Consider the following 24,413-nt stretch of genomic DNA (forward strand, 5'->3'; position numbering starts at 1 on the left):
TACAACACTTCTACAAAGTTATACTACTAAGCTTCTGACTAAACCGCTTCACATCATATAAGAGGATATGATGTCAAGCAGTTTAATCAAGAGCTTAGTTAAGTTTTGACAATCACTTATCAGGGCAGAAAATGAATCTTGCTAAGATAAACTGTACCAGTTTACCTGACTTCACCCCCATACACCTGACTTAACCTACCTAATCAACTTTTTGTTTTGTTTTGTTTCATGAGATCAGACTTCTGCGTATCATCGACTTCCTAGAATTTCAACACGCCCGTCTATATATAACACCTGCTTATACGTTCATCACACAGCTCATGATCAAATTATTGTAGTAACTACAGGTGGCGTACATCCTGTTACGCACGCGTTATTAGTTCACTTCTTAGCTTCTGCCCGTTCTACTCCTTATATGGTACTGGGAGCTCTTTCAGGCTTGTTTGTAAGCTCCGCCCACCGGTCATTCGAAAGCACCTCCCATTTAGTCACACAAAGCGCGTGCACGAGGGGCGGTGCGTGTGCCCGCGCCTGATCTCTAAGCGAGAGGGTTAATAGTTAAGCGCCGACAAGTCGATTGTAGTCGACTATTTAACCACATTTATCACCCTTTTTAGTTGTTTAACCGTTAATCCCAGGTCTCTCGGCGTGTTCAGGACGCTGAAGTGTTACCGAACCGGTTCTTTTGTTACAAAGGAAAGCCAAGCAGAGGACCATGAATCCCTTGTGTAGCAGATGTAACAAGGTTGTCTATCCCACGGAAAAAGTAAACTGCCTAGACAAGGTGAGTAATGTCCACACTTTGCCATGTTACAGAGAAGTAACTAGTGTTTCATAAAAATAAATAAAAAATCGATGTATTCCTCGTTATTCTGTTCTTATTTGACCGGGAAGATGCGTTTCTCTTGCTCACACGGTTTTTTTTTGTGAAGTGAACCGTCTGCAGTTATTTAGTCTCATTTTAATCATATATTTGGGAAGAAAATAAACTTTGTGTGTGCTACCTGAATGGAGTCGGTGAGCATGTCGGTGTAAGTTTGGCTTAACTTTGCAACTTGAGCAGTCGCTTCCTGTTCAGACACATTTCTGAACGTGAACCTCACAAAAGGAGGCTCGGTAATAATACCTCTGTGTATACAAGGTTGTTTTATTGTATTGTTTGGTTTTTTTTTGCTTGCCTAGATCCCATTCTGAAAAGTAGATGAACAAAACTGTTGGAGAATCTCCACAATAACTGTGCGTTTATTTACCTTTGTATGCCTTGTTCATCAAGGCGTCTGGTGTTGGAGAAAAATGTGGGCGTTGTCATTGGCAGCAGCAGGTTTGTGTTAGCTACTGTGGTGGGCCTAAACCTGGGGTAATGCAAACATAAGGGATATAAACCCACTTTACTTCAGAGCTATAGTCTGTATACGTCAACCAGACTTTCCAAAAGCAAAGCTGTTCTCATGTCTGTAATTTTTTTTCCTCTCTGTAACATTCCAGTTTCTAACCACAAGACAACACTGCAGTTCTCACTATCTGAACTCTTACACAATTAGAGCCTGTGAAATGTTATAGTTCCTGCCTGAAGACTTAGGTGCCCTTGATAATAATAGTTCTTCGTAGCGTCTTGTTTGCTTTTCAGTTTTGGTGTGGTTTTTTTTGTTGTTTTTTTGTGTGTGTGTGTGTGTGCGAAAGGTTATGTGCGGGGCTTGTGGAGGTGTGTTGCAGCTTCTCAGGAAGATCACGTAAGAGTGAGTCAGTGCTGGAGCAGCTATGCATGATAGACATGGTGTGAAAGGTCCGAGTGTTGCAGAACTGGGCTGAAGAGCAACGGATCGCGGGCAAATTTCTGCCAGTCATCTCTTTGCAAAGTCGCTATCGCATTTGAATGTAGACATCAACAACAACAAAAAGAGGAAGTCAGCGTAGCCTTCTAGAGAACAGGTCTCCACTAGCTGTAAAATAACTGATAGCTGAGTTGGTATGAGCAATATATATTATATATTTTGTGTTAGTTTGTGGTTATACTATGGTAATAAATGTCTGATAAGTAAATGACTGATATGTTGTCAGATGTGTGACGTCAATTACAAGTCATAGGAATTCAGGGAAAACAGGGGAAGCCCTGTATGAATGTGACAGGAAGACAGACGAATTCTGCACAGAAATGAGGATGCACTTGTTCTTAAGTCAAACCAAGCAGTCGTTGCGTCTTACTCTAGGGACTTTCCACATTTGTGTGTTCCTGTCAGGCTGTTTGTGTATTTTTGGGCAGTGGAAAAGTTAGAGGTAATTCTGAGGCCGTACATAAAATGATCTCACTGATCAGGCTGATGTATGTTTCTTTATACTCCACTTCCTCTGCAGTGGCCTGGATTTAGGCAGCCCTACTTTACATACTGCTGCGTGGCTCATAATAATTGCTTTACTTTTTTTTTTTTTTTTTGGGTCTATTGCAGGTCAAAATGTTGATGCCTGTTTATCTTGAAGCATAGTTTTATGGAATAGTTCGGAATAGATGCTTCTATAGTTTTGATACTGGTGAGAAGACGTTTGAGATCACGATAACGTTTATAAGATATGAGACACAATCACAGTCCACGGTCAAACGGTCACACATGCGTTTTATTTAATAAATAATGGTCATAGTTCAGAAGTCAGAATGTGTAGCGGGAGTTGAAAACTTTGAACTATCAAATGGTCACATGTCTGTCTTAATGGGTTAATGTTTGTGTATCATAGCTGTATTTACCATGTTTTGTGTTGATGCCAGTTAGTCACTTTTCCAAATGTATTCTCTGTGTGTTCTGTCTTTCATGTGTTGCAGTATTGGCACAAAGGATGTTTCAGCTGCGAGGTCTGCAAAATGACTCTAAACATGAAGAACTACAAAGGCTTCGACAAGAAACCCTATTGCGGCCAGTAAGCTCTCACCACTTTCACCCTCTTTTCCGTCCATCGCTCTGCCTTTCCTCAAGTCTGTGCTCAATCTGTCTTTCCTCCCTGAAATGCTGGCAAAATATCTTTCTGGCAAAGAAATACTTGTATTTCATTTTTATCTTTTGTGTTTGAACGCCAGTACGACCCAGTATCTGTACTGGTGTGTGTGTGTGCCTGCGCCTGTTTGTGCGTGTGTGCATGTGTTGACAGGTTACATACAAACAAATGAGAGAGCCTTGAGTTTCGGTGTTCTGATCGTAATTCTCATGTTAGGGTAGATGTGTGGGAGTTTAAACACTTGCCTGTTTTGTCACTGGACAAAAGTCCAGAGCTTGTGGGTGTCATTAAGTCCTGCAAGCAAAACAAATCTTTGAGTAACATGCAAACATTCGTGCATCTCATTTCACTATTACATCACTGTAACTTTAGGGCTTCTGTTTGGTTGGAGCACAGTTATCTTCTCTGGTTGCACAAACACTCCTCATTGGTCGAGTTTATTTTCGCACATTCACGCCAAAACCACATTGATTTTTATTTCTTTTTTTAATCCGTTACTCCACTGAGTTATATGCAAACCATATGTAATGTGGGGTTTGACTACAGCATCCGAATGCTACTTTCACGTTGAAGTGTTAAAATAGATTTTTTACAAGGTTCTTTCCACAGCTGCCATTCTCACTTCTGTACTGACCTGCACAATGACCTTTTGGCTGTTTTTCTGCCCAGGTACTTTTCCTTGGCTTTATGTGTGTAATGCTATATTCAGCTCAGGTTAGGAGGTTAGTTTAAGATCAACATCAGCAGTTTGGCAGGAACATTTATGATTATCGATCACTTGCTACAGTTGTACTTGAGCCGCCAGAAAATGACAATGATTTTCTGTTTTTGTTTTCAAATAAATCAGCAGACCAAATGTGAGCACAATTTGTCTGGCAGAAAAGCCAGATCACTGACAGGGAAAGAATACGCAATATGAAACACACATCTGCGGTTACTTTTGCGTTGTGCAAAATTTACCCGGGACTTCTTTTGGCCTGTGAGCTAGTGAAGTTGTGCAACGTATTGTGAGCTAATAGAAAACAAAAGGGTGTGTATTTTGCATTTCTGCGTCGATAAGCAGCCGGTTTAACAATAAAAGTGCACGGTATAGTGTGCTGTGTTCAATATTTCATTTAGTATGTTCTTTCAGTGGGTATCTTATATATATATTATATCTTATATCTTTTACGTGTTGCACTAATGTGTTCCTGTTTGTGCAGACAGCTTATTGGTTTGTTCCCTTTTATTTTTATGTCGGTAATAAACTTGTGTGTTAAACCAGGGACTTTTGTAAAATTTTATTTATTGATTTTTATAAGTATTGAGCCTGCTAGGATTCTCTTGCTAGCAATGTTGGAACCTCTGGACCATTTCTCATTCTGATCACAGAGGAATGAGACGTTCTGTAGCATAACATATTGTCTCTGTTGTGGTAATTGATCACTCCCCATTCTTCATAGCTTAAGTTAAGCCGGCAGATTGGGGCCTTAAGACCTGATTGTAGAAGAATCCTCTTTGACTCCGAATCCTGTCTGAGTATGAGTGGCCTTTAATTGCCCACCATCTTAACGAAAGAGGCGCACAGCATTCTTGATTTCAACCAGAAGAGCAGCAGGCTTTATTTAGACAGGTTTAATCTGACCTCATTTCCATCTGATCCAGTTTCGATTCGGGCTATTTCTTCATCTCAAAATTTTGACACGATTTCTGTCAAAATAGTGTGGCGAGACAATGCACAGAGAGGTCATTGTTTCTGAACTGCCCCGTCTGTTTGTCTCCACATAGAAGAAAGGGACCTTATGTGCAAGCTTGTATCCTCCTCCCTCTAGTTGCTTATGTGTCCACTCTCTCTCTAGAACCCATCCCATTTGCCTTTGGCCTGGAACTGTTGCCCGGAGCAGTGCAACATGGCAACGCTGCCCCTGAATTCAGTCACCGCATCCCTGCTATTTGATTTAACCTGAGTTGAATGGTTTGTGAATAAGGGCTTTGTGCTTGTGTAGTTTGCTTACCAAACCAAATTTGCTTCCCTGAGGTGGTGGAAATGGCCATGAGGTCAGACCAGGACAAGAAAAGGAGCATGTTCACACACGAACACGAAAACTATTCCAATCTAGAGTGTAGGAGTGGGTGATATGACAAAAATACTATATCATGATACCGTTTACAACATACAAACTTTTAATTGGGTAAAGAAATAAATGATTTAACACTGAAAAGTCTATTTTAAAAAAATAAATAATTCTACAGTTTATTTTGACATAATTTATCGTAATACTGATATCATATCATCACATTGTCTAGCCCAAATAGAGCTTGTGGTTTTGTTATGACCGCATATCAAATGTAAAGCAGCTACAGAACACTTTATTTCAAAGCAGTTTACTGTATAGCGCTGAATGTTTTGCAGAAATGACTGCATGCTTCCTTTCCTCTCTCGTGCAAATATGTGGGATTCATTTGGGATCCAAGACCAAACTCCTCCTCCCAGCTGGACACTGAGACAAGAATGCTACTAAATGCTGTCCAAACACTCAGTCACTCCCCCAGGTCTGCACTGAGAGCTGGTGAAACTTTGCTTAAGGGAAGCAGTGTTTGTAGCATGTTGCTTTATGAGACACTGATGACTGAAAACGTTTTTTGAGCAGTTCGATTGAGTGAGCACTGACTGCAGATGAGCTTGATTGCATCAGAAGGCTTGTGGTTTTCATGCTTTTTTGTGTGTGGTGAATGCGAGTTCCTCCTTAAGGGTCTGAATGTAGTCGGGACATTATGACGATTATCTCCACCCTTTTCTCCCAAATTCCAGTGTAGAAAGATGCGTAGAATGCAGAGACCGACATGTCCGAGCAGGTCTTTAGCTGGATGGATAATGTAAAACGCTCAAACGCATTTTTATTCACTTTGCTTCTGCTGCCTTCATGCAGTCCTGTCAGTCCTCCTACTGTGGCCTTGTCTTTTTAGCTACACTCCTTTAAAAGTCACTTCTTTGTGTCTGTGTGTGTGTTTTTTTAGGCACTACCCCAAAACGGGCTTCACCAGTGTGGCCGATACTCCAGAGAACCTTCGGCTCAAGCAGCAGAGCAAGATGCAAAGCCAGGTAGGGTAACCTTGGTGCACATCCTCCTCTTCCTCCCTCGCCCCTTCCTGCTCCAGCCCATCCGTAATCCTTCACGTCTATTTCCTGACTTTCATTTTGCTTCAATTCCAGAAAATCCAGTGGCATTGGCCATGCTGGTCTGGTCACAATAATGAGTTATAATTGAATGGTTACTATCTGATACAGGGTTTAATCTGTTTTAAGTTCTTTCTTCTTCGTGGATACTTTCTGGCCATCCAAAAAGCCACCAGTCTAAGGCTCACTGATCAGCAGGTCCTGCTGTCATGACAATTGGATCCCCTTGGCAACAGTCTACAACAGACGGACTCTCCATACCATATCCAAAATACAGGCTATTGCCATTTCCCTTCCTCCTCTACCCCCCGCTTACACCCAAACATAACCTGATGGCTTTAACAGGCCTGTGACTGTGACTGACCTTTCCAAATTAGAAGAGAGAAATGTTAAACACTATAGTGATTTTATAATAAGAAATGAACAACATGCCTAAGATCTATAAGTGACCCAAGCATAGATGGTATTTTATCCAGGGATCTTATTGTGAGGTCACACTCTCCATGTAGATGGTATAAGCACCATCTGCTCTTGTTCTGTGCCATGTTCGTTCCATTTGCCCGCCTTTCCCCCAGGCTTTTCTCTCACCCACCCCGCCCTTCTTTTTCCTGTTTCCCCGTGACCTTTCTCTGTTTCTTTGTCACTCGCCCTATCGAAAAAAAAAATGAATAGACATAGCTTAACACTTCCTTCTATTTAAAAAAAGAACCCCTCCTTAACCATGGCTTTATTTTATTTACAGTTAATAGAGAATGATTTCTGACCTTGGGTACTTTTTGGGGTTCTGAGTGCCGTCCTGTTGTCTCAACTACAGTATATGGATTAAGCGCAGTAATTAATAATGGCAATTCAGATTATATTTAAAAACCAGGTACAGTTTAAGTAAGGACTAAAACACACTGTGGCATGATGTTAAAGAAAAATGATCCACAATGGCGTGGAGTTACAGTTGCTAACCCAAAGTTGATTATTTTCCTGTAACAGCACATCTCAAAGTGTTTTATTCCTCTTATCACACACAGCATGTTTTTATTTATTTTTATTTTTGATCTGTTCATCATTGATTACATTTGATGCCGAGGAGACAACTAGTTCCTGTTATCGCTTTCATTATAACAGCTGTAAATAGTTGTTTCCTCACCAGCCTCTTTTTTCCCCTCTCTCTTGAATTTAAGCTCCATCCTGAAGATTCTGCGACACTTTTTTTTTTTTTTTTTTTTTTTTTAAATAAACTTACTGGCTATTGTAAAGCACTGACACTGGCGACTGCTTCAATAAATGTTAAATAACCATCTCCTTACAGGAAGCTTCGCATATAAACAATTATACATGCTTTAGATTTTGTAGATGTCATCCAAGTCCTTGTGAATGAGTTACGGGAAAAAAGAACATGTTACTATGAGAACATTAATATTGTCAGATTGAAGAATTCGCCAGTGCTGAGTGGGACTAGTGGAATGAGTTGGCCTTACTTCAAAAACATAGAACAAAAAGATGACTGAAAGGCAGGCTGGTAAAAGAAACTGATAGATTTAGAGTGCATTTTAGATTTTGTTTTGTTTTTTTTGCACAGACATTCAGCAAGGAATGCAAGCCCTTAAAAGCACAAGAAGGTTCTGATGGTTGGTACTGTTGTACTGGACGCATAACACTCATAGCAGTGGCGTTACTCATAATTTTTGGCATAGTTGTGTGGCAGAGGGGGTCTTTCAATTCTCTCTCTCTCTATTTAGGGGCTTTGTTTACAGGCTGTGGGAGTGCAGCAGGCCCTCTGGGTCAGCACGCTTGGACGCTTTATGGGGAATTTCCGGGACGGTGGCGAAGTAAAAAGAGGGGGATGGGGCTGTTGATCTGTAGAACGCCAGCCTTATGAGTGTATGTGTGTTACAATCCCCCTCTCCGTTTTTCAGATCAGCTAAGAACATGTGTATTGGTGTGCAATGGGGTGTTTCACTTTGGGTCAGGCAGTGTGGTGAAGCTTGGCCTGTTTGGGGATAGGCACCTTTTTTGTGACTACACCTAAAAGTTGGTTGGACATCCTCCATAACGTGTTTCACTTCCTGCACTTCTTTTTTTTTTTCCCCCTTGCACATGCCTACCTCAGCAAAGGTTAATCATTACACCGACAGCCCACAGAAACCAAACAAGGCTACATGATGTTATTAATAAATTATCTCTGAGCAACGATAAGGTAGTTGTGGTTGGAGGTGAGAGAACACACTTGCTGCTGACTAGCATGCGGCCAGGGTCTGTTCACCAGCAGAACAGGGGTCTACTAAGAGAGTCTGGAGATTACTTACTGTTTATACAGCAGTAAACTACAGCCAGGTCTGATTTTACAGGCCTTCACGCTGCAGTAAAGGCCACTGCAGACACTGCCACTTTTGTTCGCCATAACAGTGCCTTTTATCAGTGAAGTATGAAAGGTGGAACTATAAAGTATACAGATACTGTTGCTTCTGTATTTTATTTCTGTTTGGTTGGTGGGAGGGGTTTCATTTTCTTTTCAGACTTGCTGTGTGTTGGAGTGTGGGGTATTTTCAGCTCATATTGTAGATCCTTTCTACATGCAGGCCCACCATTTGGTGAACATCCTGTGTGTGTGTGTGTGTGTGTGTGTGTGTGTGTGTGTGTGTGTGTGTGTGTGTGCATCTGGGCTTTATGGGGACTTAAATCCCCCAGATTAGAAATACATAACAGTTTGAAAACCATGGGGATGTTGGTTTTTTTAATGCAAAAATATTCAGCTTTTGTTTTAACAAATAGGAATGCTTTTTGAATACTGAGGTTTCACTATAGGTATTTTTCAGATATAGTAATACACTCAAGGGCAGTAATTCAAGGCTGTGTGTGTGTGTGTGTGTGTGCGTGCACGTGTGCGCTTGCATGCACATGAGCAATTGTATATGTATATGTCAGAGGCACGTATTTGACTGCAGAGACCACAACCTTTCACCAAAACCACACATCATTACTCAGAGGTTGCTCTCTGAAAAGCTCGTCCATTGTTTTTGACAACAAAGTTGGTCACTGAGCAATCTGAAACAAACTGCCAGTTGGCTGAGGGAGTTCATACATGCACTAGGTGTGCAACGAAGTGTATTAACTGTACAAATGAATCATTGTGTCTGTTTCTTCCCTGTCTCATCATCCCATGTAGGTGCTCTATAAAGAGGAATTTGAGAAGAACAAAGGGAAAGGCTTCAGTGTGGTGGCTGACACACCGGAGTTGCAGAGAATCAAGAAAACACAGGACCAGATCAGCAATGTAAGCTGCCAAACCGGCAAGAAACTATAATATGACCTTATATGCATAAGAAGGATTTTCACACAATTGAGGAATATCTGATGTAGCATGTTAAGCGGTTAAGCGTGGAACACATGTTGAGTCACGTTTCACTCTGTTTCAGACTCCTCCCTTCCCTCCCTGTCCCAAGCTCCACGTCCTCTCCTTCCCATCTCTCCACGAGTCGTTTCCCTGCTTTTTTTTCCTTCTTCTGTCTGTTTAGTATGAGACTCAAAATTCTTTCAAATGTACTCATTCTCCCTCTACCCAACTTCCTCTATGATATTTTTTTTGTCATGATCTACTGCTACCTGCCTTTCACTCTTTCCACCACCTTCATGATCTAATGTCATGGCTTGTTTCCAAGCAACACTAAGATCACATATCTGGTGCTAAGATGTCATTTCCTCTGCCTATGCCCGTGTTCAACTCTTCTTAGACTAGCGCAAGTGGCTCCAGAGTGGAATGCACTGACATATTGTGTTTGAAGATCGCAGTTGTTACACAGCACTTTGTATGTGTTTGTGTGTGGATGTTTGTTACGTTTCATGCATTAGATCAAGTATCATGAGGATTTTGAAAAGACCCGAATGGGAGGCGAGGCTCTGCCCTCCGAGAGCAACGCTAATAGAGGTACCAGTCAGTACATGGCTGCAGTTCAGCCTTTTTACTTGCCATTTCTCTTACCAGAATGATTGTACATGCGAATCATTTATCTAATACCTGTGCGTTATTTCTTTCTTTTTCAGGCATAGCCTACCAGTCTACCACCCCAACCAGCCCTCAGAACTACAACTATGAGCCCCAGCCTGCTCGCTCTGCTGCAGCTCCACCACCTCCTAGTGGCGGGGTGAGGAACAGCTCAACACCAAGTTCAACTCTAAATGTGAACACATTAATATATCTCTGAGCAAAAAAAAAAAGTTTTTATATGGTTAACAGGTCTTCAGTGATTTTTGATTGTAATATTCATTCGTTCATCTTCAGTATCCGCTTTATCCTGGTCAGGGTCACTATAGATCCAGAGCCCATTCGAGGCGGGAACAAACACATGACGGATCAGCAGTCCATCGTAGGGCACCATGCATGCACACACTCATTCACAGACAGCACTATGTCTTCAGCTCAGGATCCTGTGCCTTTGATTATATAGATTGTGTCAAATTTGTTATCAGAGCGTTACATTTCGGTTTTTTTTCTCATTAAAATCGACTTGAGTACTTCTGCAAAAAACAAACCAAAAAAATCATAGATGGAAACATAACATGGAAGCTCAGAAGAATACACTCAAAAGAACTACCTATACCTGTTTGATATGCAAATGATTAGAAACCACATAACTTGCATACTATGCTAGTTAGATAACTTGGCTAATGCTAGGGAATTGTAGAATTGTCTCAAATGGAACACTAATGCATTTGTCACTACCTTGAAGTATAAGCCGTTTCCCAGTCGATGACACATGACGTCAAACGCACGTAATGCAACGCCGCAAGCTTTAGAGTCAACGAAAACGAATCTCTTCATTTCACTGTTTGTCAGTGGCTACGTTTACATGCACATCATTGTTCCGATATTATTTGGAGTTTAGTTTGGCAATATACTGATTAGTTTTGAGTCATGTAAACTCCACAATCCGATCGCCCGATTCAGATTAAGACGATATTTTGATTCCCCAAATTCTTATTCCCACCCCTGGATTAAGCCTGTTTTAATCAGAAATTTGTTGCATGTAAACACTTTGTTCAAAAAACCCACTGAAAGGAGATATATGCTCGTGCTCAGTCTGCAAGGAATTGTGGGTGCTAACAGATGTTTAGTTGTAGTCTAGGTATTTAGGAATGGCAACTTAGGCATACCTGCAATAACCCTGTATGCAGGAATATTCTGATGCCTGTACACATTTGAACCTCATATTCAGAATATGGCTGCAACCCGAATATAGACCTTAAACGAAATTTGATGTGCATGTAAACGTTTTTGTAAGATTTGCAAGATGTCTTGTACATCAGAGTCTCGTACACGAAGTGTCCAACGTTCCACACTTTGTTTTTTCGGTTGAATCAGTGCTTCATACGGATACTTGAAGTGCACTTCTTCTTGTTGGACTTCTGATTGTGAGCACTACTCAACACTATTTATACTACTAGAACAGTGCATAAGTATGCAACCTGGGATGCACCTACGGATAGTCCTCTGCATTTTTGTATTCTAATGTACATAGACTGCCTTTAATGGTTTAACATTCAGGGGTACTTTAAAATAAAGCATGAAACATAAGTCAATGTATGTGTAAATATGTAACTGAAAATCAACTAAACCAGTGCCTGTGTGTGCAGAAGCGCTACCGAGCGATCTACGACTACGCAGCGGCTGACGAGGACGAGATTTCGTTTGCCGACGGAGACGTGATCGTGGACGTGCAGCAGATAGATGAGGGATGGATGTTCGGTCGCGTGGAGCGCACGGGCCAGCAGGGCATGCTACCCGCCAACTATGTGGAAGCTATATGAGTGATTGTAGCTGACAGGAGGAGAAAGATGCAGGAGGAAGGATGTACATTGGAACGACCCTGGTGCCATCTCCTTTTACGTTATTTTTATTTTTAATTTTTTTGTCCTTCCCTGTTAATTTCACTATTGGTTTAACATGGTCTTAATTAAATGTGAGAGAAACTTGATCAGGCATCTTTTAGACGCAATGCTAATACGCTTAGAAGAAGAAAAATTGCTCCTATCAGCTGAATGAGCATTATTATTTGTATCTTTTTAAAATTTTATTTACGTCTCCTTTTCCCATGTGGGCAGTGTTTGTTGGTTTTGTGCATTGCTTTGCCCCTGTGCTGAAAATTATGGCTCAGATTGTATTCTACCTTCAGCTTCAAAGACACTGGCGAAATGTTGAGATGAGTTGTCAGGCTGTCTGTAAGGATTATTTGTATTCTAGAACTCGAAGTTAGGTGCTGCAGTGGCTGCTGGGAAATGTAGTTTCAGTCAGCTGAATGGTCAGATGAGTGACCAGCACTCATTACTCAATCATTGTCTTAATCACAAGCTTGTTAAGTCAAGCGCTGCATTTGGGTGAGTGAAGCCCTTTGGAGTTCTTTTTATGCACTTTGAGGGAAAATTACCAAAAAATGTAATGGTTTTATATATATATTAAAAAAAAAATTAGAAATGGTACAGTAATTTCTTAATTATGTCATCATGAAAGAAGAAGAAACTCCAGGTTTTATTAGTATATATTGGCATAAATGTGACATATCATTCCACTGTTATTTTGTAAGAAAGCATTCCAATTCATGAATATGAATATATTCAATAATAAACGTATGATTAAACCAGTTAAAGGAGGTGTGTATGCTTTATAGCGTTATGTCGATCCCTCTGAAAGGCTTCTTTTAAAGTTTGTATGTTGGAACAGAAGAAGGTTCCAAAAAGAAAGCCCTTTAGGATGCTAAAAATCCTTTCCCACCATTTTTACAGCAGATTCTGGTCGGCTTTTCACGTGTAGAAATTTATACTCACTGATTAGTTAAGAAATTTTACATTTTTTTCATGATCAGATTATAATGTGTAAATCAACCCCATTAAAAAGCATAAAGAACCTATATCCTTATACAAATCTGAAGAAAAATACTTAAAGATTCAGTAATTAAATATCTTAATTTCAATAATAATAAGTTGTTGAAGACACTTCTAATAAGAATGTACAATATTAATATCAAATAACCTGATGTATAACAAAATTCAATAAATACATTTTCTTTAGAAGTCCTTTTGAAACAAAGGAATGTTAGTGGAGCAGAAATGCTCACATGATCGAGCCAATACAATCAGTCCCTCTAGGATTCCATGATTTTGCAATCACAGAAATGAATGCAAAATCAAGCAAACTCCACAATATGCAAAGGAGTCTGTAATTTTTCAGAATTACCTTAGATTTTCTTCAGATTTGGGCCAAGACGTCATGTGACTTCATCACATGCATTCAGCATTCTTCGATTCATGTGGGTGTCGGACATGATTATAGCTAAAAGGTCTCATTTACCAACAAACATCACGTGCAAAACAATATTGTGCAATTGCAATTTTGCCAATTCAAGTAATTTTCTGCAAAAAAAACAAAAAAACTCCGCAAGCTGCATTGCAAATTTGGGGAAAAGCAGCAGAAAAATCTAGTATTTCTGGCCGCAACAATCACAGACAAAAAAAACTGTGAAATCCTGAATGGACTCTATAATTCTCCTGTACATGAGCTCATATATAACCACATTGCTTCTGCATTTCTGATTGGAAGTAAAACATCCTCTTGTGAAGGGTCTCCTGAACTCTGGGTGGTAAAGATGACACCTTCTCCCGTAAAATGGATCCATGTTTGCCTATGCAGTCCTCACATAATCTATAACAAGGAAAAGCAGAATATTAGGACCTAAGACTACCCAAAGAAGCTTTCTCAGGTTCTTAAAACATGCTTTATAATATATATGTATGTATGTATATATGTATGTGTATATATACATATATACATATATATATATATATATATATATGTATATATGTATATATGTATGCATATATATATATATATATATATATATATATATATATATATATGTATATATGTATATATGTATGCATATATATGTGTGTGTGTGTGTGTGTGTATATATATATATATATATATATTTTTTTTAATTTCTTTTTTTTTGAAAGTATACACTTTGAGACATCAGTTAACAAAGAAAGGTTTCGATTGGATTTTTTAGGAACCAGGGTAACGTGAGTGTTGCCTTGTTTGAGACTACTGATAAAAACCTACCTGGCGAGTGAATAAGGCTGGCTCTGAAACACCAGCACATCTCCACAGTGACTCTGTGAAGGAGATCTGAGCACTGTAACCTGAGTAACGAAAATCAGTTTCAGTTACTGAGTAGTGGATCACATGACCAATGGTTAAATTAAAGCTTCGTTTATCTGTAGTGTAAAGCACAGGACTATTTACTGAACAACTAATAGTAGAACTGACTTACTCTCAAGAGTTTTATCTGTTCCTAAATGCAGTGTTTTCAGCTTCTGAATGTGCTAAACCAAATTCTTGGTTATTTTAGGTGACAAAAGTGCCAGAGTCAGCAGAATGTAATTGTTGACTCTATCAGGTAGGGCATGTCGAAAGATAATAGTCATAGTCCAGATTGATGGTCAGACTTTGTTAAAATCTGCAACGCCTTTCTCATAATCCAAACAAAAGGCTGAGATCAAAACCAGAAAAGTTTAGAGAGAACTACAGATATGACTATAACTGTAGAAAAAAAAGGAACAAAGGGAGTACAAGGAAAGAAGAGAAACTGAAATCTGGAACCACAGGTAAACAAAGATGACACAGAAAGTAAACAATCAAGGAATCTCAATAATCTGGAGGTTGATTTCTGGAGACGGCATTTATCACTGTGCTCTGAGCTCCTTACTGATTTTGTTATTGCACCTTCTTTCATCCTGCTTGATTTCCACATCAATGCACTCTCACTCCTTTTCACTCTGCACTAAATCTGTCCCTTGTGATTCAGCCTCCTTCAATGATTTGCCTATGATCTAGTCTCTCTTTCATCTGATAATCATCTTACAGGAATGTAGTACTATCTATTTTTACTGGCAATTCCTGGTACCTTTTTTTCCCCGCCCAGAACAATTTACATACCGAATCCATGACTATGATGAAGTCTCGGCTTCCTCCATAAACCACCACATCATTGTCCTTTCCCTGTACTGCTGCATGCCACAACCTGAGGACAAATTCAATCATTCGACAAATTAAAATCCATCCTCAGATCACAACGCAATATTTAAAATACTTAAACTCCTCAGGGATCCCACAAGGGGGCATTGTCAGACCTAATGCTAACGTGACTCCACAGCTGTTTACACGGCTACATTTTATATTTCACAGGTTTTGTAGCAAATTACAGTTTTGATAAGAAATAATCATAGGGAATTATACAATTATTTACAGTTTAATAATCCTCATGGGCACTTATAGATGCTGTTCCCTTTCAAAGGGAACTTCAACATTGCGTTTAGCATAACACTATGCGAGAGGCACTCCCATAGTGTTATGCTAAACGCAACGTCGAAGTTCCCTTCTCAGGGAACAGGATAAACCAGACGTTTATCATATGCTAATAGGTGGAACTCATATATAGTGCTTACCAACACAAATAGATGACATTAGAGGCATATTCTATTAATGAGTTTTAATCTTGTTTAATACAAATGTAAATCTGCATATAAAATGATTAGATATGACTTTCTGATGTGTGCACTACACAAACATGTCAAATAGTTCCTTAAACAGTATACTATTTGTACCCTAGCCAACCCAAATTTGATTTTGGAACGTAATAATTGGCTCTAGTTACAGTTACGGAGCCTTGACCCACCAAGATCAGTCAAATTACAATAATACTGCTGATAGTCCAGGTATTTTTTTTTTATCCCTCATACCTGGGTTTATCTTTGTGAGGATGTGGCATCTCTCTCCATTCTCTTATTACAGTGTCAAATTCCCAGCCATCACCTAAACAGGAATGAATTACAGCATTACAAAAACTATTACAGTGTCGCAGAAACGGACTTTAGCCTTGGACGTTTGAACTTACAGAGAACCTGTCCAGATATGCTGAGGCCACCGAAGAGGAACAGCGTGTTGTGTGAGGTGGGGGTGAGCGTGTGCAGGGAGCGGCCCATTGGGAGGGAAGGGCCCAAAGGCTCGCTGAGGGCATAAACAAAAACACACATGGTATGTTTCACATGGTAACATGGTAACTGCCCAGCTTCAAGCCTCCCCCATCTCCTATGGATCAGGTGTGTTTGGAGCAGGTCCTCACTTGAGAAGCCATAAAACATGTAAAATATTTTATGATGGCAGTAAAAATGTCACATTGCATGTCAAATAGTGTGACACCTCAAAGTATTAATAACACAGCATAAGAAGAAGGGGGGTGGAAGAACAGCAGCTTTTTTGCAAGTTAATGAGTTCACATATTAGTTACATGTACCAGACACCCTTATCCAGAGCAACTTACATTTATCTCATTCTTTTTTAATACAACTGAGCAATTGAGGGTTAAGGGCCTTGCTCAAGGGCATGACCTCATGACCTTCCCATCAGTAATTCAAGGGCCAAACAGTGTCTGGATTCCCTTTGTACCATTTTTTCCCCAGTACCAAAGGTTATGTGCGTTAAACAATTACTATTAGACAAACAAAGAAAGAAAAGGGTCAAAATCCTCCAAAATATAGACAACTAGAGACACGTCAGTTAACAATGAAGACTAAAATATTTCACCTTTTTTTGTACTTGCTACTCAAATTCATAGCTCATATAAACAGAAGGTGAACAGTAAGTCATAGAAAGTCTAGAGGTTGTCACACTGACATGCCATAATACACCATTAATATGGCATAATATATTTTCACAATATATTTATGGACTTATTGTGACAGTGGCAGAGAGAGAGAGAGAGAGTGAGAGAGATAGTGAGAGATTCCAAAAATATAGTTATGGTTCTCGGTTTTAGCAAACAATCTGAGATTTTTCTTATATAAATGTTGCAACCAGCCGAAATTCCATGTGAATTTAACGTGACTCATTAACTAAAACATTCAGTTTAGTCTCTGCTAGGCTAAGCTGTTTGCAAGTAGTAACTGTGGCATACTGATATTTGTGGTCCTGCTACTGAGCCATAAGCAATATCACTCAAATCACAGAAATGTATTTTTAGTGCTCTTCATTTTCAAACTATTTGCAGAAGTGAAAAAAGCAGGTGCTGCTTTTGCTCTTTTCTTGTAGTATTTATCTTGACTAACAGCACTTCATGTTGCCAATATTATGTTTATATGCTAACATCTACGGTTACATTTTATACAAAGCCACTTACATTTGAGAACATTAAGGGCTTGGATCAACAGCTTGCAACTTTGATGGTGCCAGGATTTGACCTAAAAGACTACTGACCACTACTAAAAGCTAAAAGGTTACTGACCACTACTGTTATCTACACTTATTTATTCATCCAAAGCCACGTACAAGTGAAGCTAAATCCTGTCCAAACTGTTATAGGAGCACATGGATATATGGATCACAATTATTATGAATGACAAGTAAATAGAAGGGTGGTGTAAGTGCTAGTATAATCTTACAAGTCAAAGTATCTGCAATAGAGTGAAGAGTATGAACCATACATTGTCATTAATGCCTCAAAGAGATGAAAAAGCATTTCTGTCTACAGTCCATTACTGTCTATAGCAGCAATGGCATACTAGTGTCATGTTACGGGATACAAAATATCTGATATCTTTTGCCCCCATCTGTGTAAATCAGTTTTTGGCTATGTTTATTGACGTAACATTAAGCTACGACGGTAACAACGCTATAGATCTAGCTTGGAAGAAGAGATTTTAGATTTATCTGCATGTACTCTATAGCAAACTTACATTATGGCAATATGTTAATAATCGATTAAGAATTGCTAGTTGTAATAAAAGATTATTTCCACTCATAGAACACTTTATTAGGAACACCTGTATACCTACCCATTCATGCGGTTATCTAATCAGCCCGGCAGTGCAATGCATAAAATCATGCGGATACGGCCGAGCAGCTTCGGGTAATGTTCACGTCAACCATCAGAATGGGGAAAAATGTCATTTTGACCATGGCATGATTGTTGGTGCTAGAAAGGCTCTCCTGGGATTTTCACACAAAACAGTCTCTAGAGTTTACTCAGAGTGGTGCAATAAAAAAAAAACATCCAGTGAGCGGCAGTTCTGTGGATTTAAACGGCTTACCAAAACCATTCTTATATAGTTTTGATCAATTCCAAAAAAAATTGTGTTTACTTACACTTTTTCAAAGGATTTGTCGTGCTATGCACAATCCAGTGGAAACTGAGGCTTCAGTGTCTCTGTTGACATTGAAGGTCAGTAATGTTGTTTACTTTGAGATAGCACTGTTAGTCAGTTGCTTTGTTCATTAGCAAACATTGTTGTTGTTTTTTTTTTTTTTTAATAATTACAAAAACAAACCTGAGATGAGAAAGTGATGGCAGAACATTTGTATGGATTTCAGAACCTTATCCCTATAAAGCTGGATACATTGTTAAGAGGTTGCAACAGATGGAGAACGACATAAGACAAGCAGATGTGACCTGCTTGTTGCATGCAGAAGTTGCAGCAGCCAGGTTGTGAACAGAACAAAACGTGTGATCTAGATGTTCTCCAACCAGTTTCTGATAACTTGAATACTAGTGAATTAACTTCTGTTTAGATTTCTTTTGTTAACAATATATTTCGTTTATTTGTTCCAAAAAATCCAGAGAGATTAAATTGAAAGTGTTGCAGTATTCCTGGGCCACCACTGAAAACACAAATGAAAGTTAAACTGTACTCACATTTGTGTCCATGTCCACGTGTCCAGGTCTAAACAGTGGATGTCTATAGTCTGTGTTTCCTGAAAGAAGATGAGCTTTTTTGTAACTAGTACTCATGATGAAATATATTGCCTTTAGCCAACCTATACAATCCATACTGACATGTCACTACCAAATTAATCAGTGTAAGGAATAATTTAAAGGAATCGGTAAAGGAATGTATTACAATCCACTTACTAATCCACCACAGACGTAGCCCTTGCTGCCAAGAGTGGCACTAGCATGGGAAGCCCTTGGTTCAGGTGGCCAGCCCTGCCATAGACAAACAATAACAGAACCATAAATCATCACCTATTTGTACAAATTGTAATATCTTGTTTTGGGATCTCCAGTAGTACTGTATTTGTCAGCATAGGGCCCTTTACCTGAATTTGGGGTTCAGTCCATGTGGCTGAGTCGGATTCAAATATATGTACCTCATTATTCCAACCCCAAAAGCGGAAAAACACACGGCCATTCGTCACCTAAATAAAAAGTGAGATGTCTTAGACAACTAGAGGTACATTCATTACCAGGACCACTGTGTTCCTCCTTACCCATGATGTCTCATCCACTGTGAAACTTTTATAGTTGTTGATCTCTCGAACAGTTTTCCATCCATATCCGCCAAAATAGATGAGTCTAACCAAATATAACAGAAATACCAGTATATAAGTCTATATACTTAAAACAGAATACAGTACATGTATTTATGAGTAACTCCTATGCATTTGATTCTCCCTGCAGTCAGGAATGGGTAAATGTCTTTTTCTTTGTGACTGGTTGAGTTGCTGTCGGGGGAGGGTCACTACTTCCTGGATTATGTCTGATATATGATTATAAAACTGAAACAACAAGCTAGACAGGTACAATCTTATTTAGCTTTGCTATTGAATTAAAGACTTGATCGTGTTTGTGTATTTGTTTTTAACAATGTAATTTCCATGTCATGTAAGATGACCACATCCCAATATGCTTGTGAGTGTATGTTTGCATAAAAAAGTATGATTTTGCTTGGAGCCCTTGCACCACCTGTCCTTGTAGACCCAGCAGGAGTGTCTGTCTCTGGGTGAAGGAGGGGTTCCCACACAGGCACTCAATTTCCTCCAGGTGTATTTTCCATCTTGCAAGTCTACGCAATACATCTACCAAGATAACAAAATGGTTATACTTTTTTTTTTTTTTAAAGGCAAACAAAACTAAAATAATCTTCATAAAACAATATACTGTGTGTTCATCTTTCTATGTAACTATGCAAGCACACATTAAGTTAAAGGTAGGTCTTAGGACTACTGTAGTTACTATGTGGTTATGATATCTCAGTGAGCTTTGTAACAACCAGTAGATCTGTTGTAATTACTATAATTCCTTTCTCACATTCCTTGGCTGTTTTTTCTTTGGTTGAAATTAAAGCGTGAAGCACATCATATAATGCACAATAGTGTACTGTGCATTTTGTTTATAAATCTGGCCTTGACAAACATGTTGGACCGCTTCTACGATAATGGAATGACTCTCTCAGCTGTGTTCCTCTAGGGCTACGCTGACACCACCCCCGGTAAAAAGCTTACCTGGTTGGTATAGTCATCGCTGTCCCTGCCTCCAAAAACATAAAGCATACCACTGAGAAGTGAGCCACAAGTCTGAGACAGCAGAGGAGGCAACTCTCCACCCATTCCCATGCGAGCCCTTGTGCACACACACACACACACACACACACACACACAAAGAGTGAGAGAAAGAGTCTTCAGGGGAAATTGTTGTTTGTCCATGTTGTTATTGCCTTTTGGTGGCATAGACAAAGTTTACACCCTTTTACGACCTCTTTTATTAAATGATATTAAGATGTCACACAGAATAATAGAACTACAGACATGCCAAAGGCTCAAGTAGGACGTTTTCAACTTAAAATATACTGTATGTTTTGAAACTATCAAAGACATCTTTATTTAAAAGGATTGATTATTCCAGTGGGAATTTAAAGATCACATCTGAGCACATTCAGTATCAGACTTGTGTCTCAGGAATGTCACTTATGGCCTGACTAAAGAGATAGGATTTCAAGCTGCTGAAAAACCTGAAAGGTGTGTGTGTGTTTTCCATCTCACCAGATTCCACTTTCCAGATCGTAGAGCCAGATCTCATCACTGGGTAACACAACTTCTTCTCCATCTACATACTGGAAAAAACAGTAAGGGGAAACTTACAGAAGGCAAATCCAAACAACACAGTAAGAAAGAAAACTACTTTTGACGGATTGCTACGACGACAAACTACGTTTGGGTCTATTTTGCATCCTTGACTAACTTTTACAGCGGACGGATATAAATTAAACGCTCCAGGTGTGATACGCCTCACCTGTATACCGCCCCAGACGTGTAGCACATTTCCCAGCAGCAGAGCTACATGATCACTCCGCGCAGGAGCCGCCATCAGCCGCGAGTCAGAGTCCGGTAACTCGGTAACAATCTCCATGGGGGATGAGCTACTGCAAAGCCAGCACTCCAGGAAGAGGAATTAGGCTCACAGACCGCATAGCATACAACCTTATAAACACTATGTAAACACAGTACGCCACCTCTGGTTGGTGTTTACAGTGGGCAGGATGGGTTGCAAACAGGAACACAACTGAGTACACAGGCAATTTAATAATGAACAAACTTCTGAGAAAAGAAATAAACACACAGTATGGGGAAACTCCTTTTCCTTCCTTGAGGCTCTGCCCCCATGGAATGTAAATATTTTAAAGTAAATCTAAACCTTTCAAAGCGTACAATTGAATTTAGAAGTAGGTTTAAGCCACATAGCCTATTCACCTTGCATTTCCTACAGGATAGAAGACAACAGTAAACTCCATGCTGAAAAAAAAAACCCAGTAGGAACCCTCATAGCATTTGGGTCTTTACTGGTAATTTGTTGCCTTCTATTGGTCTAGTGGATACAATTAAGAACCAATAAAGATAATAGTTTTAATGTTTAGCTGATGGTTTGTAATGGTGTTTATAGTGGAAACACTTAGAATTTCTGTGATGGTTTGTATTATTTGTTTCAACATGGCTAATACTGACTAAACATATTGAAACAAATTGGCTCACCAGGTAGTGGATACGTCTTAACACAAATCAAGCTCATCTAAATCAGGTCATGTTCTAATTTCATGAACCCTACCTGTACTACAAATGCATAATGGTATATAAATCAGCCTACCTGTTTTTTGTTTTGTTTTGCTGTTGTGCCTTTAATCTTTGGTTTCACACTGTCATGCATTTTCAGTAACTGCTTGATCTTTCTCAGGGATGAGGTGGATCATTATCCTGAGAATTCAAGGCATGATGGGATGCCACTCCGAAACAAGGCACGATGTACACATCCAGGCATTCACCTCTAGGGTCAATGTAAGAGTAGCCAGCCCACCTACAGATGTTTTTGGGAGGTAGGAGGAAACCCGTGCAGACAGTAACCCAAGCTGTGGATGCTGGAGCTATGAGGTGACTGCATTACCCGCTGCACCACCGTGTCAGCCATACTTAATATCGACATATTGAAATTTCAAATGCATTATCTAATATATCCATCCAACCATTTTCCAAACCACTTATCCTACACAGGATTGCAAGGAGCCTGGAGCCTATGACAGATGGGGGACACCCTGGATGGGGTCATTACCGAATATATAACACTACATAATATATCAGCAAAAAGTCTGTTTGGGGTTCATTTATCCGTTTTCGTTCTATGTTGATTTTTTTTTTTTTTAATAAATGTTTCCTTATTTCTTAAGATTAAATATGTATTTTTAGAATATTTGATTTGATGACAAAAAATGATACATTTCATACATGTTAGGATACCATTTTGGTGCAAGGAATCACAAGTAGTTACATTTCACTTCAGGTATTGCTATTGTCTAATACTATACTATATACTTTATAGCGGTGGTTCTCAAAGTGGGGCTAGGGAACTACAGGGGTCCATGAAGCATAGCGTCATAGCATCTGTGATTTTTTATTTTGTTACAGTGGTGGAAATTATTCCCATCATTAGCAAAGTTATTATATTTATTATTGAGCTTTGAGAACATTTGACCGGTCAATTGTCCTTACATGCTTATGGTCAAAAATGTGCATGAGAGAGTGGCAATGTTTGAGCCTGATTTTGCTGATTAGCAGATAAAAGGTACATTAAGCAGAGAAAAAAAAATCTGTAACAAAGCATAAAAGTATTTCAACTGTACTTAGTGTACCCTAATGTACTGACATCTGCTGCACATTTATGTCAGACAATGATAGGTGTAATTTATCTCAGAAAGAATGATCTGCAGACATTAAAAATACATCATTCTGGTTTCCTCCCAGCTGTCATCATCCTCAACATTATCATCATCATCATCATCATCATCATCATCAGTGCAGAATAGGTCTCAGTCAAGGACAAAAAAAGTACAATGGTTATTACAGTTAGATTATGAAAAAATGTCTATAAATTGCCCTAATTAAATAATATCTAAACCATGTTATGAGGCTAAAGCTTTTCCCAGCAGCTCAGTTGGGAAAGAAACTGCCCAATCTGGCAACACTGCGGCAAGCAGCCTAAGTGACCAGTAGATGTCACCATCTTATCAAGCCTTGTGGTCGGTGTGTTGCAAAATTATTCCTGTGTGTATGAGAACACAGAGATTACACCCATTTTCTTCATTTAGTAACATGACCAGGATGATCCCAGCACTAACCTAATTCTGTGTTCAGTGTCTTAAAAAAAAAAAAAAAAAAACCCAAGTAAGTATGCTGTCAATGAATGAGGCTTAATGTGAACATAAATATGGTTTAGCATTTGAGAGGTGTTGCTCTGGCAATTTAAAGCTTTCTTAAGGCAGAGAGATGTTGGTGAAGGGGAAATATGGGGCCACAGCAGGAGCAAGCTTCCTGTTGTTGAGGACTGGGAGTTTCCCGTCATAGAGCTCGAAGGAAACGCCAGAGGATGTCCTGAGCGCCTCAGAATGTGTGTGTGAGATGGAGAATAAGGGAATAAATGAGTGAGTGAGAGGAGAGTTGTATGTACATGTAGATGCAATCAATGCATTTTTGGTTCTTTTAATTAATAATCTATTTTTCCTTTGGCAAACCAAGAGATGTTCTGAAAACTGCATTACCCATACTCCTTGTAACCACAGGATGGGTTGGATGCACAACTAGGAGCCATATGGCTCCATAATACCAACAGGATCAGTAGTAGTGGTTGTCAACGGTGACCGCTTTCTCCATCTATGGAGGCATGGGCGTGACGACTGCTGAAGGGTCCAATACACTCCTTGCTGTTGGGTCACATGACACATCCTCTCATTCTCCCTCTGATACCCCTCTCTCAGGATGGTAATATTGTGTGTGTGTGTGTGTGTGTGTGTGTGTGTGTGTGTGTGTGTGTGTGTGTGTGTGTGTACTGTACCATCAGAGGAAGGGAGGGAGGCAGGGGGAGGGGTGCTGAGGGTGGGGGGAGGGGTGCTGAGGGTGGGGGAGGAGGGGAAG

General features: G+C 39.6%; 2 protein-coding genes and 1 long non-coding RNA gene across 6 annotated transcripts; 2 read left to right on the top strand and 1 right to left on the bottom strand.

Moving 5' to 3' along the window:
* Positions 1 to 492: 492 nt before the first annotated feature.
* LOC108274031 (LIM and SH3 domain protein 1) lies at positions 493 to 12,768 on the top strand. 3 transcript variants are annotated; one of them, XM_017483809.3, is made up of 7 exons: positions 493 to 784; positions 2,813 to 2,907; positions 5,980 to 6,064; positions 9,300 to 9,407; positions 9,983 to 10,058; positions 10,175 to 10,311; positions 11,765 to 12,768. In XM_017483809.3, the coding sequence occupies exons 1-7, from the start codon at positions 716 to 718 to the stop codon at positions 11,936 to 11,938; spliced, it is 744 nt and encodes a 247-aa protein (XP_017339298.1). In that variant the 5' UTR covers positions 493 to 715; the 3' UTR covers positions 11,939 to 12,768. The 3 variants fall into 3 exon arrangements, with proteins under 3 accessions (XP_017339298.1, XP_017339299.1, XP_053541178.1); XM_017483810.3 differs by having other exon boundaries at positions 494 to 784; positions 10,175 to 10,275; XM_053685203.1 differs by lacking the exon at positions 493 to 784 and adding an exon at positions 1,823 to 1,966.
* On the bottom strand, positions 12,200 to 21,490 carry LOC108274029 (kelch domain-containing protein 1). Its single transcript, XM_017483808.3, has 13 exons — positions 21,250 to 21,490; positions 21,000 to 21,070; positions 20,463 to 20,580; positions 19,924 to 20,036; positions 19,449 to 19,533; positions 19,278 to 19,376; positions 19,090 to 19,164; positions 18,874 to 18,932; positions 16,081 to 16,193; positions 15,926 to 15,998; positions 15,123 to 15,207; positions 14,247 to 14,326; positions 12,200 to 13,826 (listed from the first exon to the last, which is right to left on the bottom strand). The coding sequence occupies exons 1-13, from the start codon at positions 21,364 to 21,366 to the stop codon at positions 13,685 to 13,687; spliced, it is 1,230 nt and encodes a 409-aa protein (XP_017339297.1). The 5' UTR covers positions 21,367 to 21,490; the 3' UTR covers positions 12,200 to 13,684.
* Positions 21,216 to 23,333, top strand: LOC108274030 (uncharacterized). 2 transcript variants are annotated; one of them, XR_001814401.3, is made up of 3 exons: positions 21,216 to 21,352; positions 22,186 to 22,379; positions 22,500 to 23,333. It is a non-coding gene; the product is annotated as an uncharacterized LOC108274030 (long non-coding RNA). The 2 variants fall into 2 exon arrangements; XR_008397757.1 differs by having other exon boundaries at positions 21,278 to 21,344.
* The last annotated feature ends 1,080 nt before the right edge of the window (positions 23,334 to 24,413 follow it).

This window comes from Ictalurus punctatus, chromosome 13, assembly GCF_001660625.3.
Source record: "Ictalurus punctatus breed USDA103 chromosome 13, Coco_2.0, whole genome shotgun sequence".
NCBI classification, from domain to species: domain Eukaryota; kingdom Metazoa; phylum Chordata; class Actinopteri; order Siluriformes; family Ictaluridae; genus Ictalurus; species Ictalurus punctatus.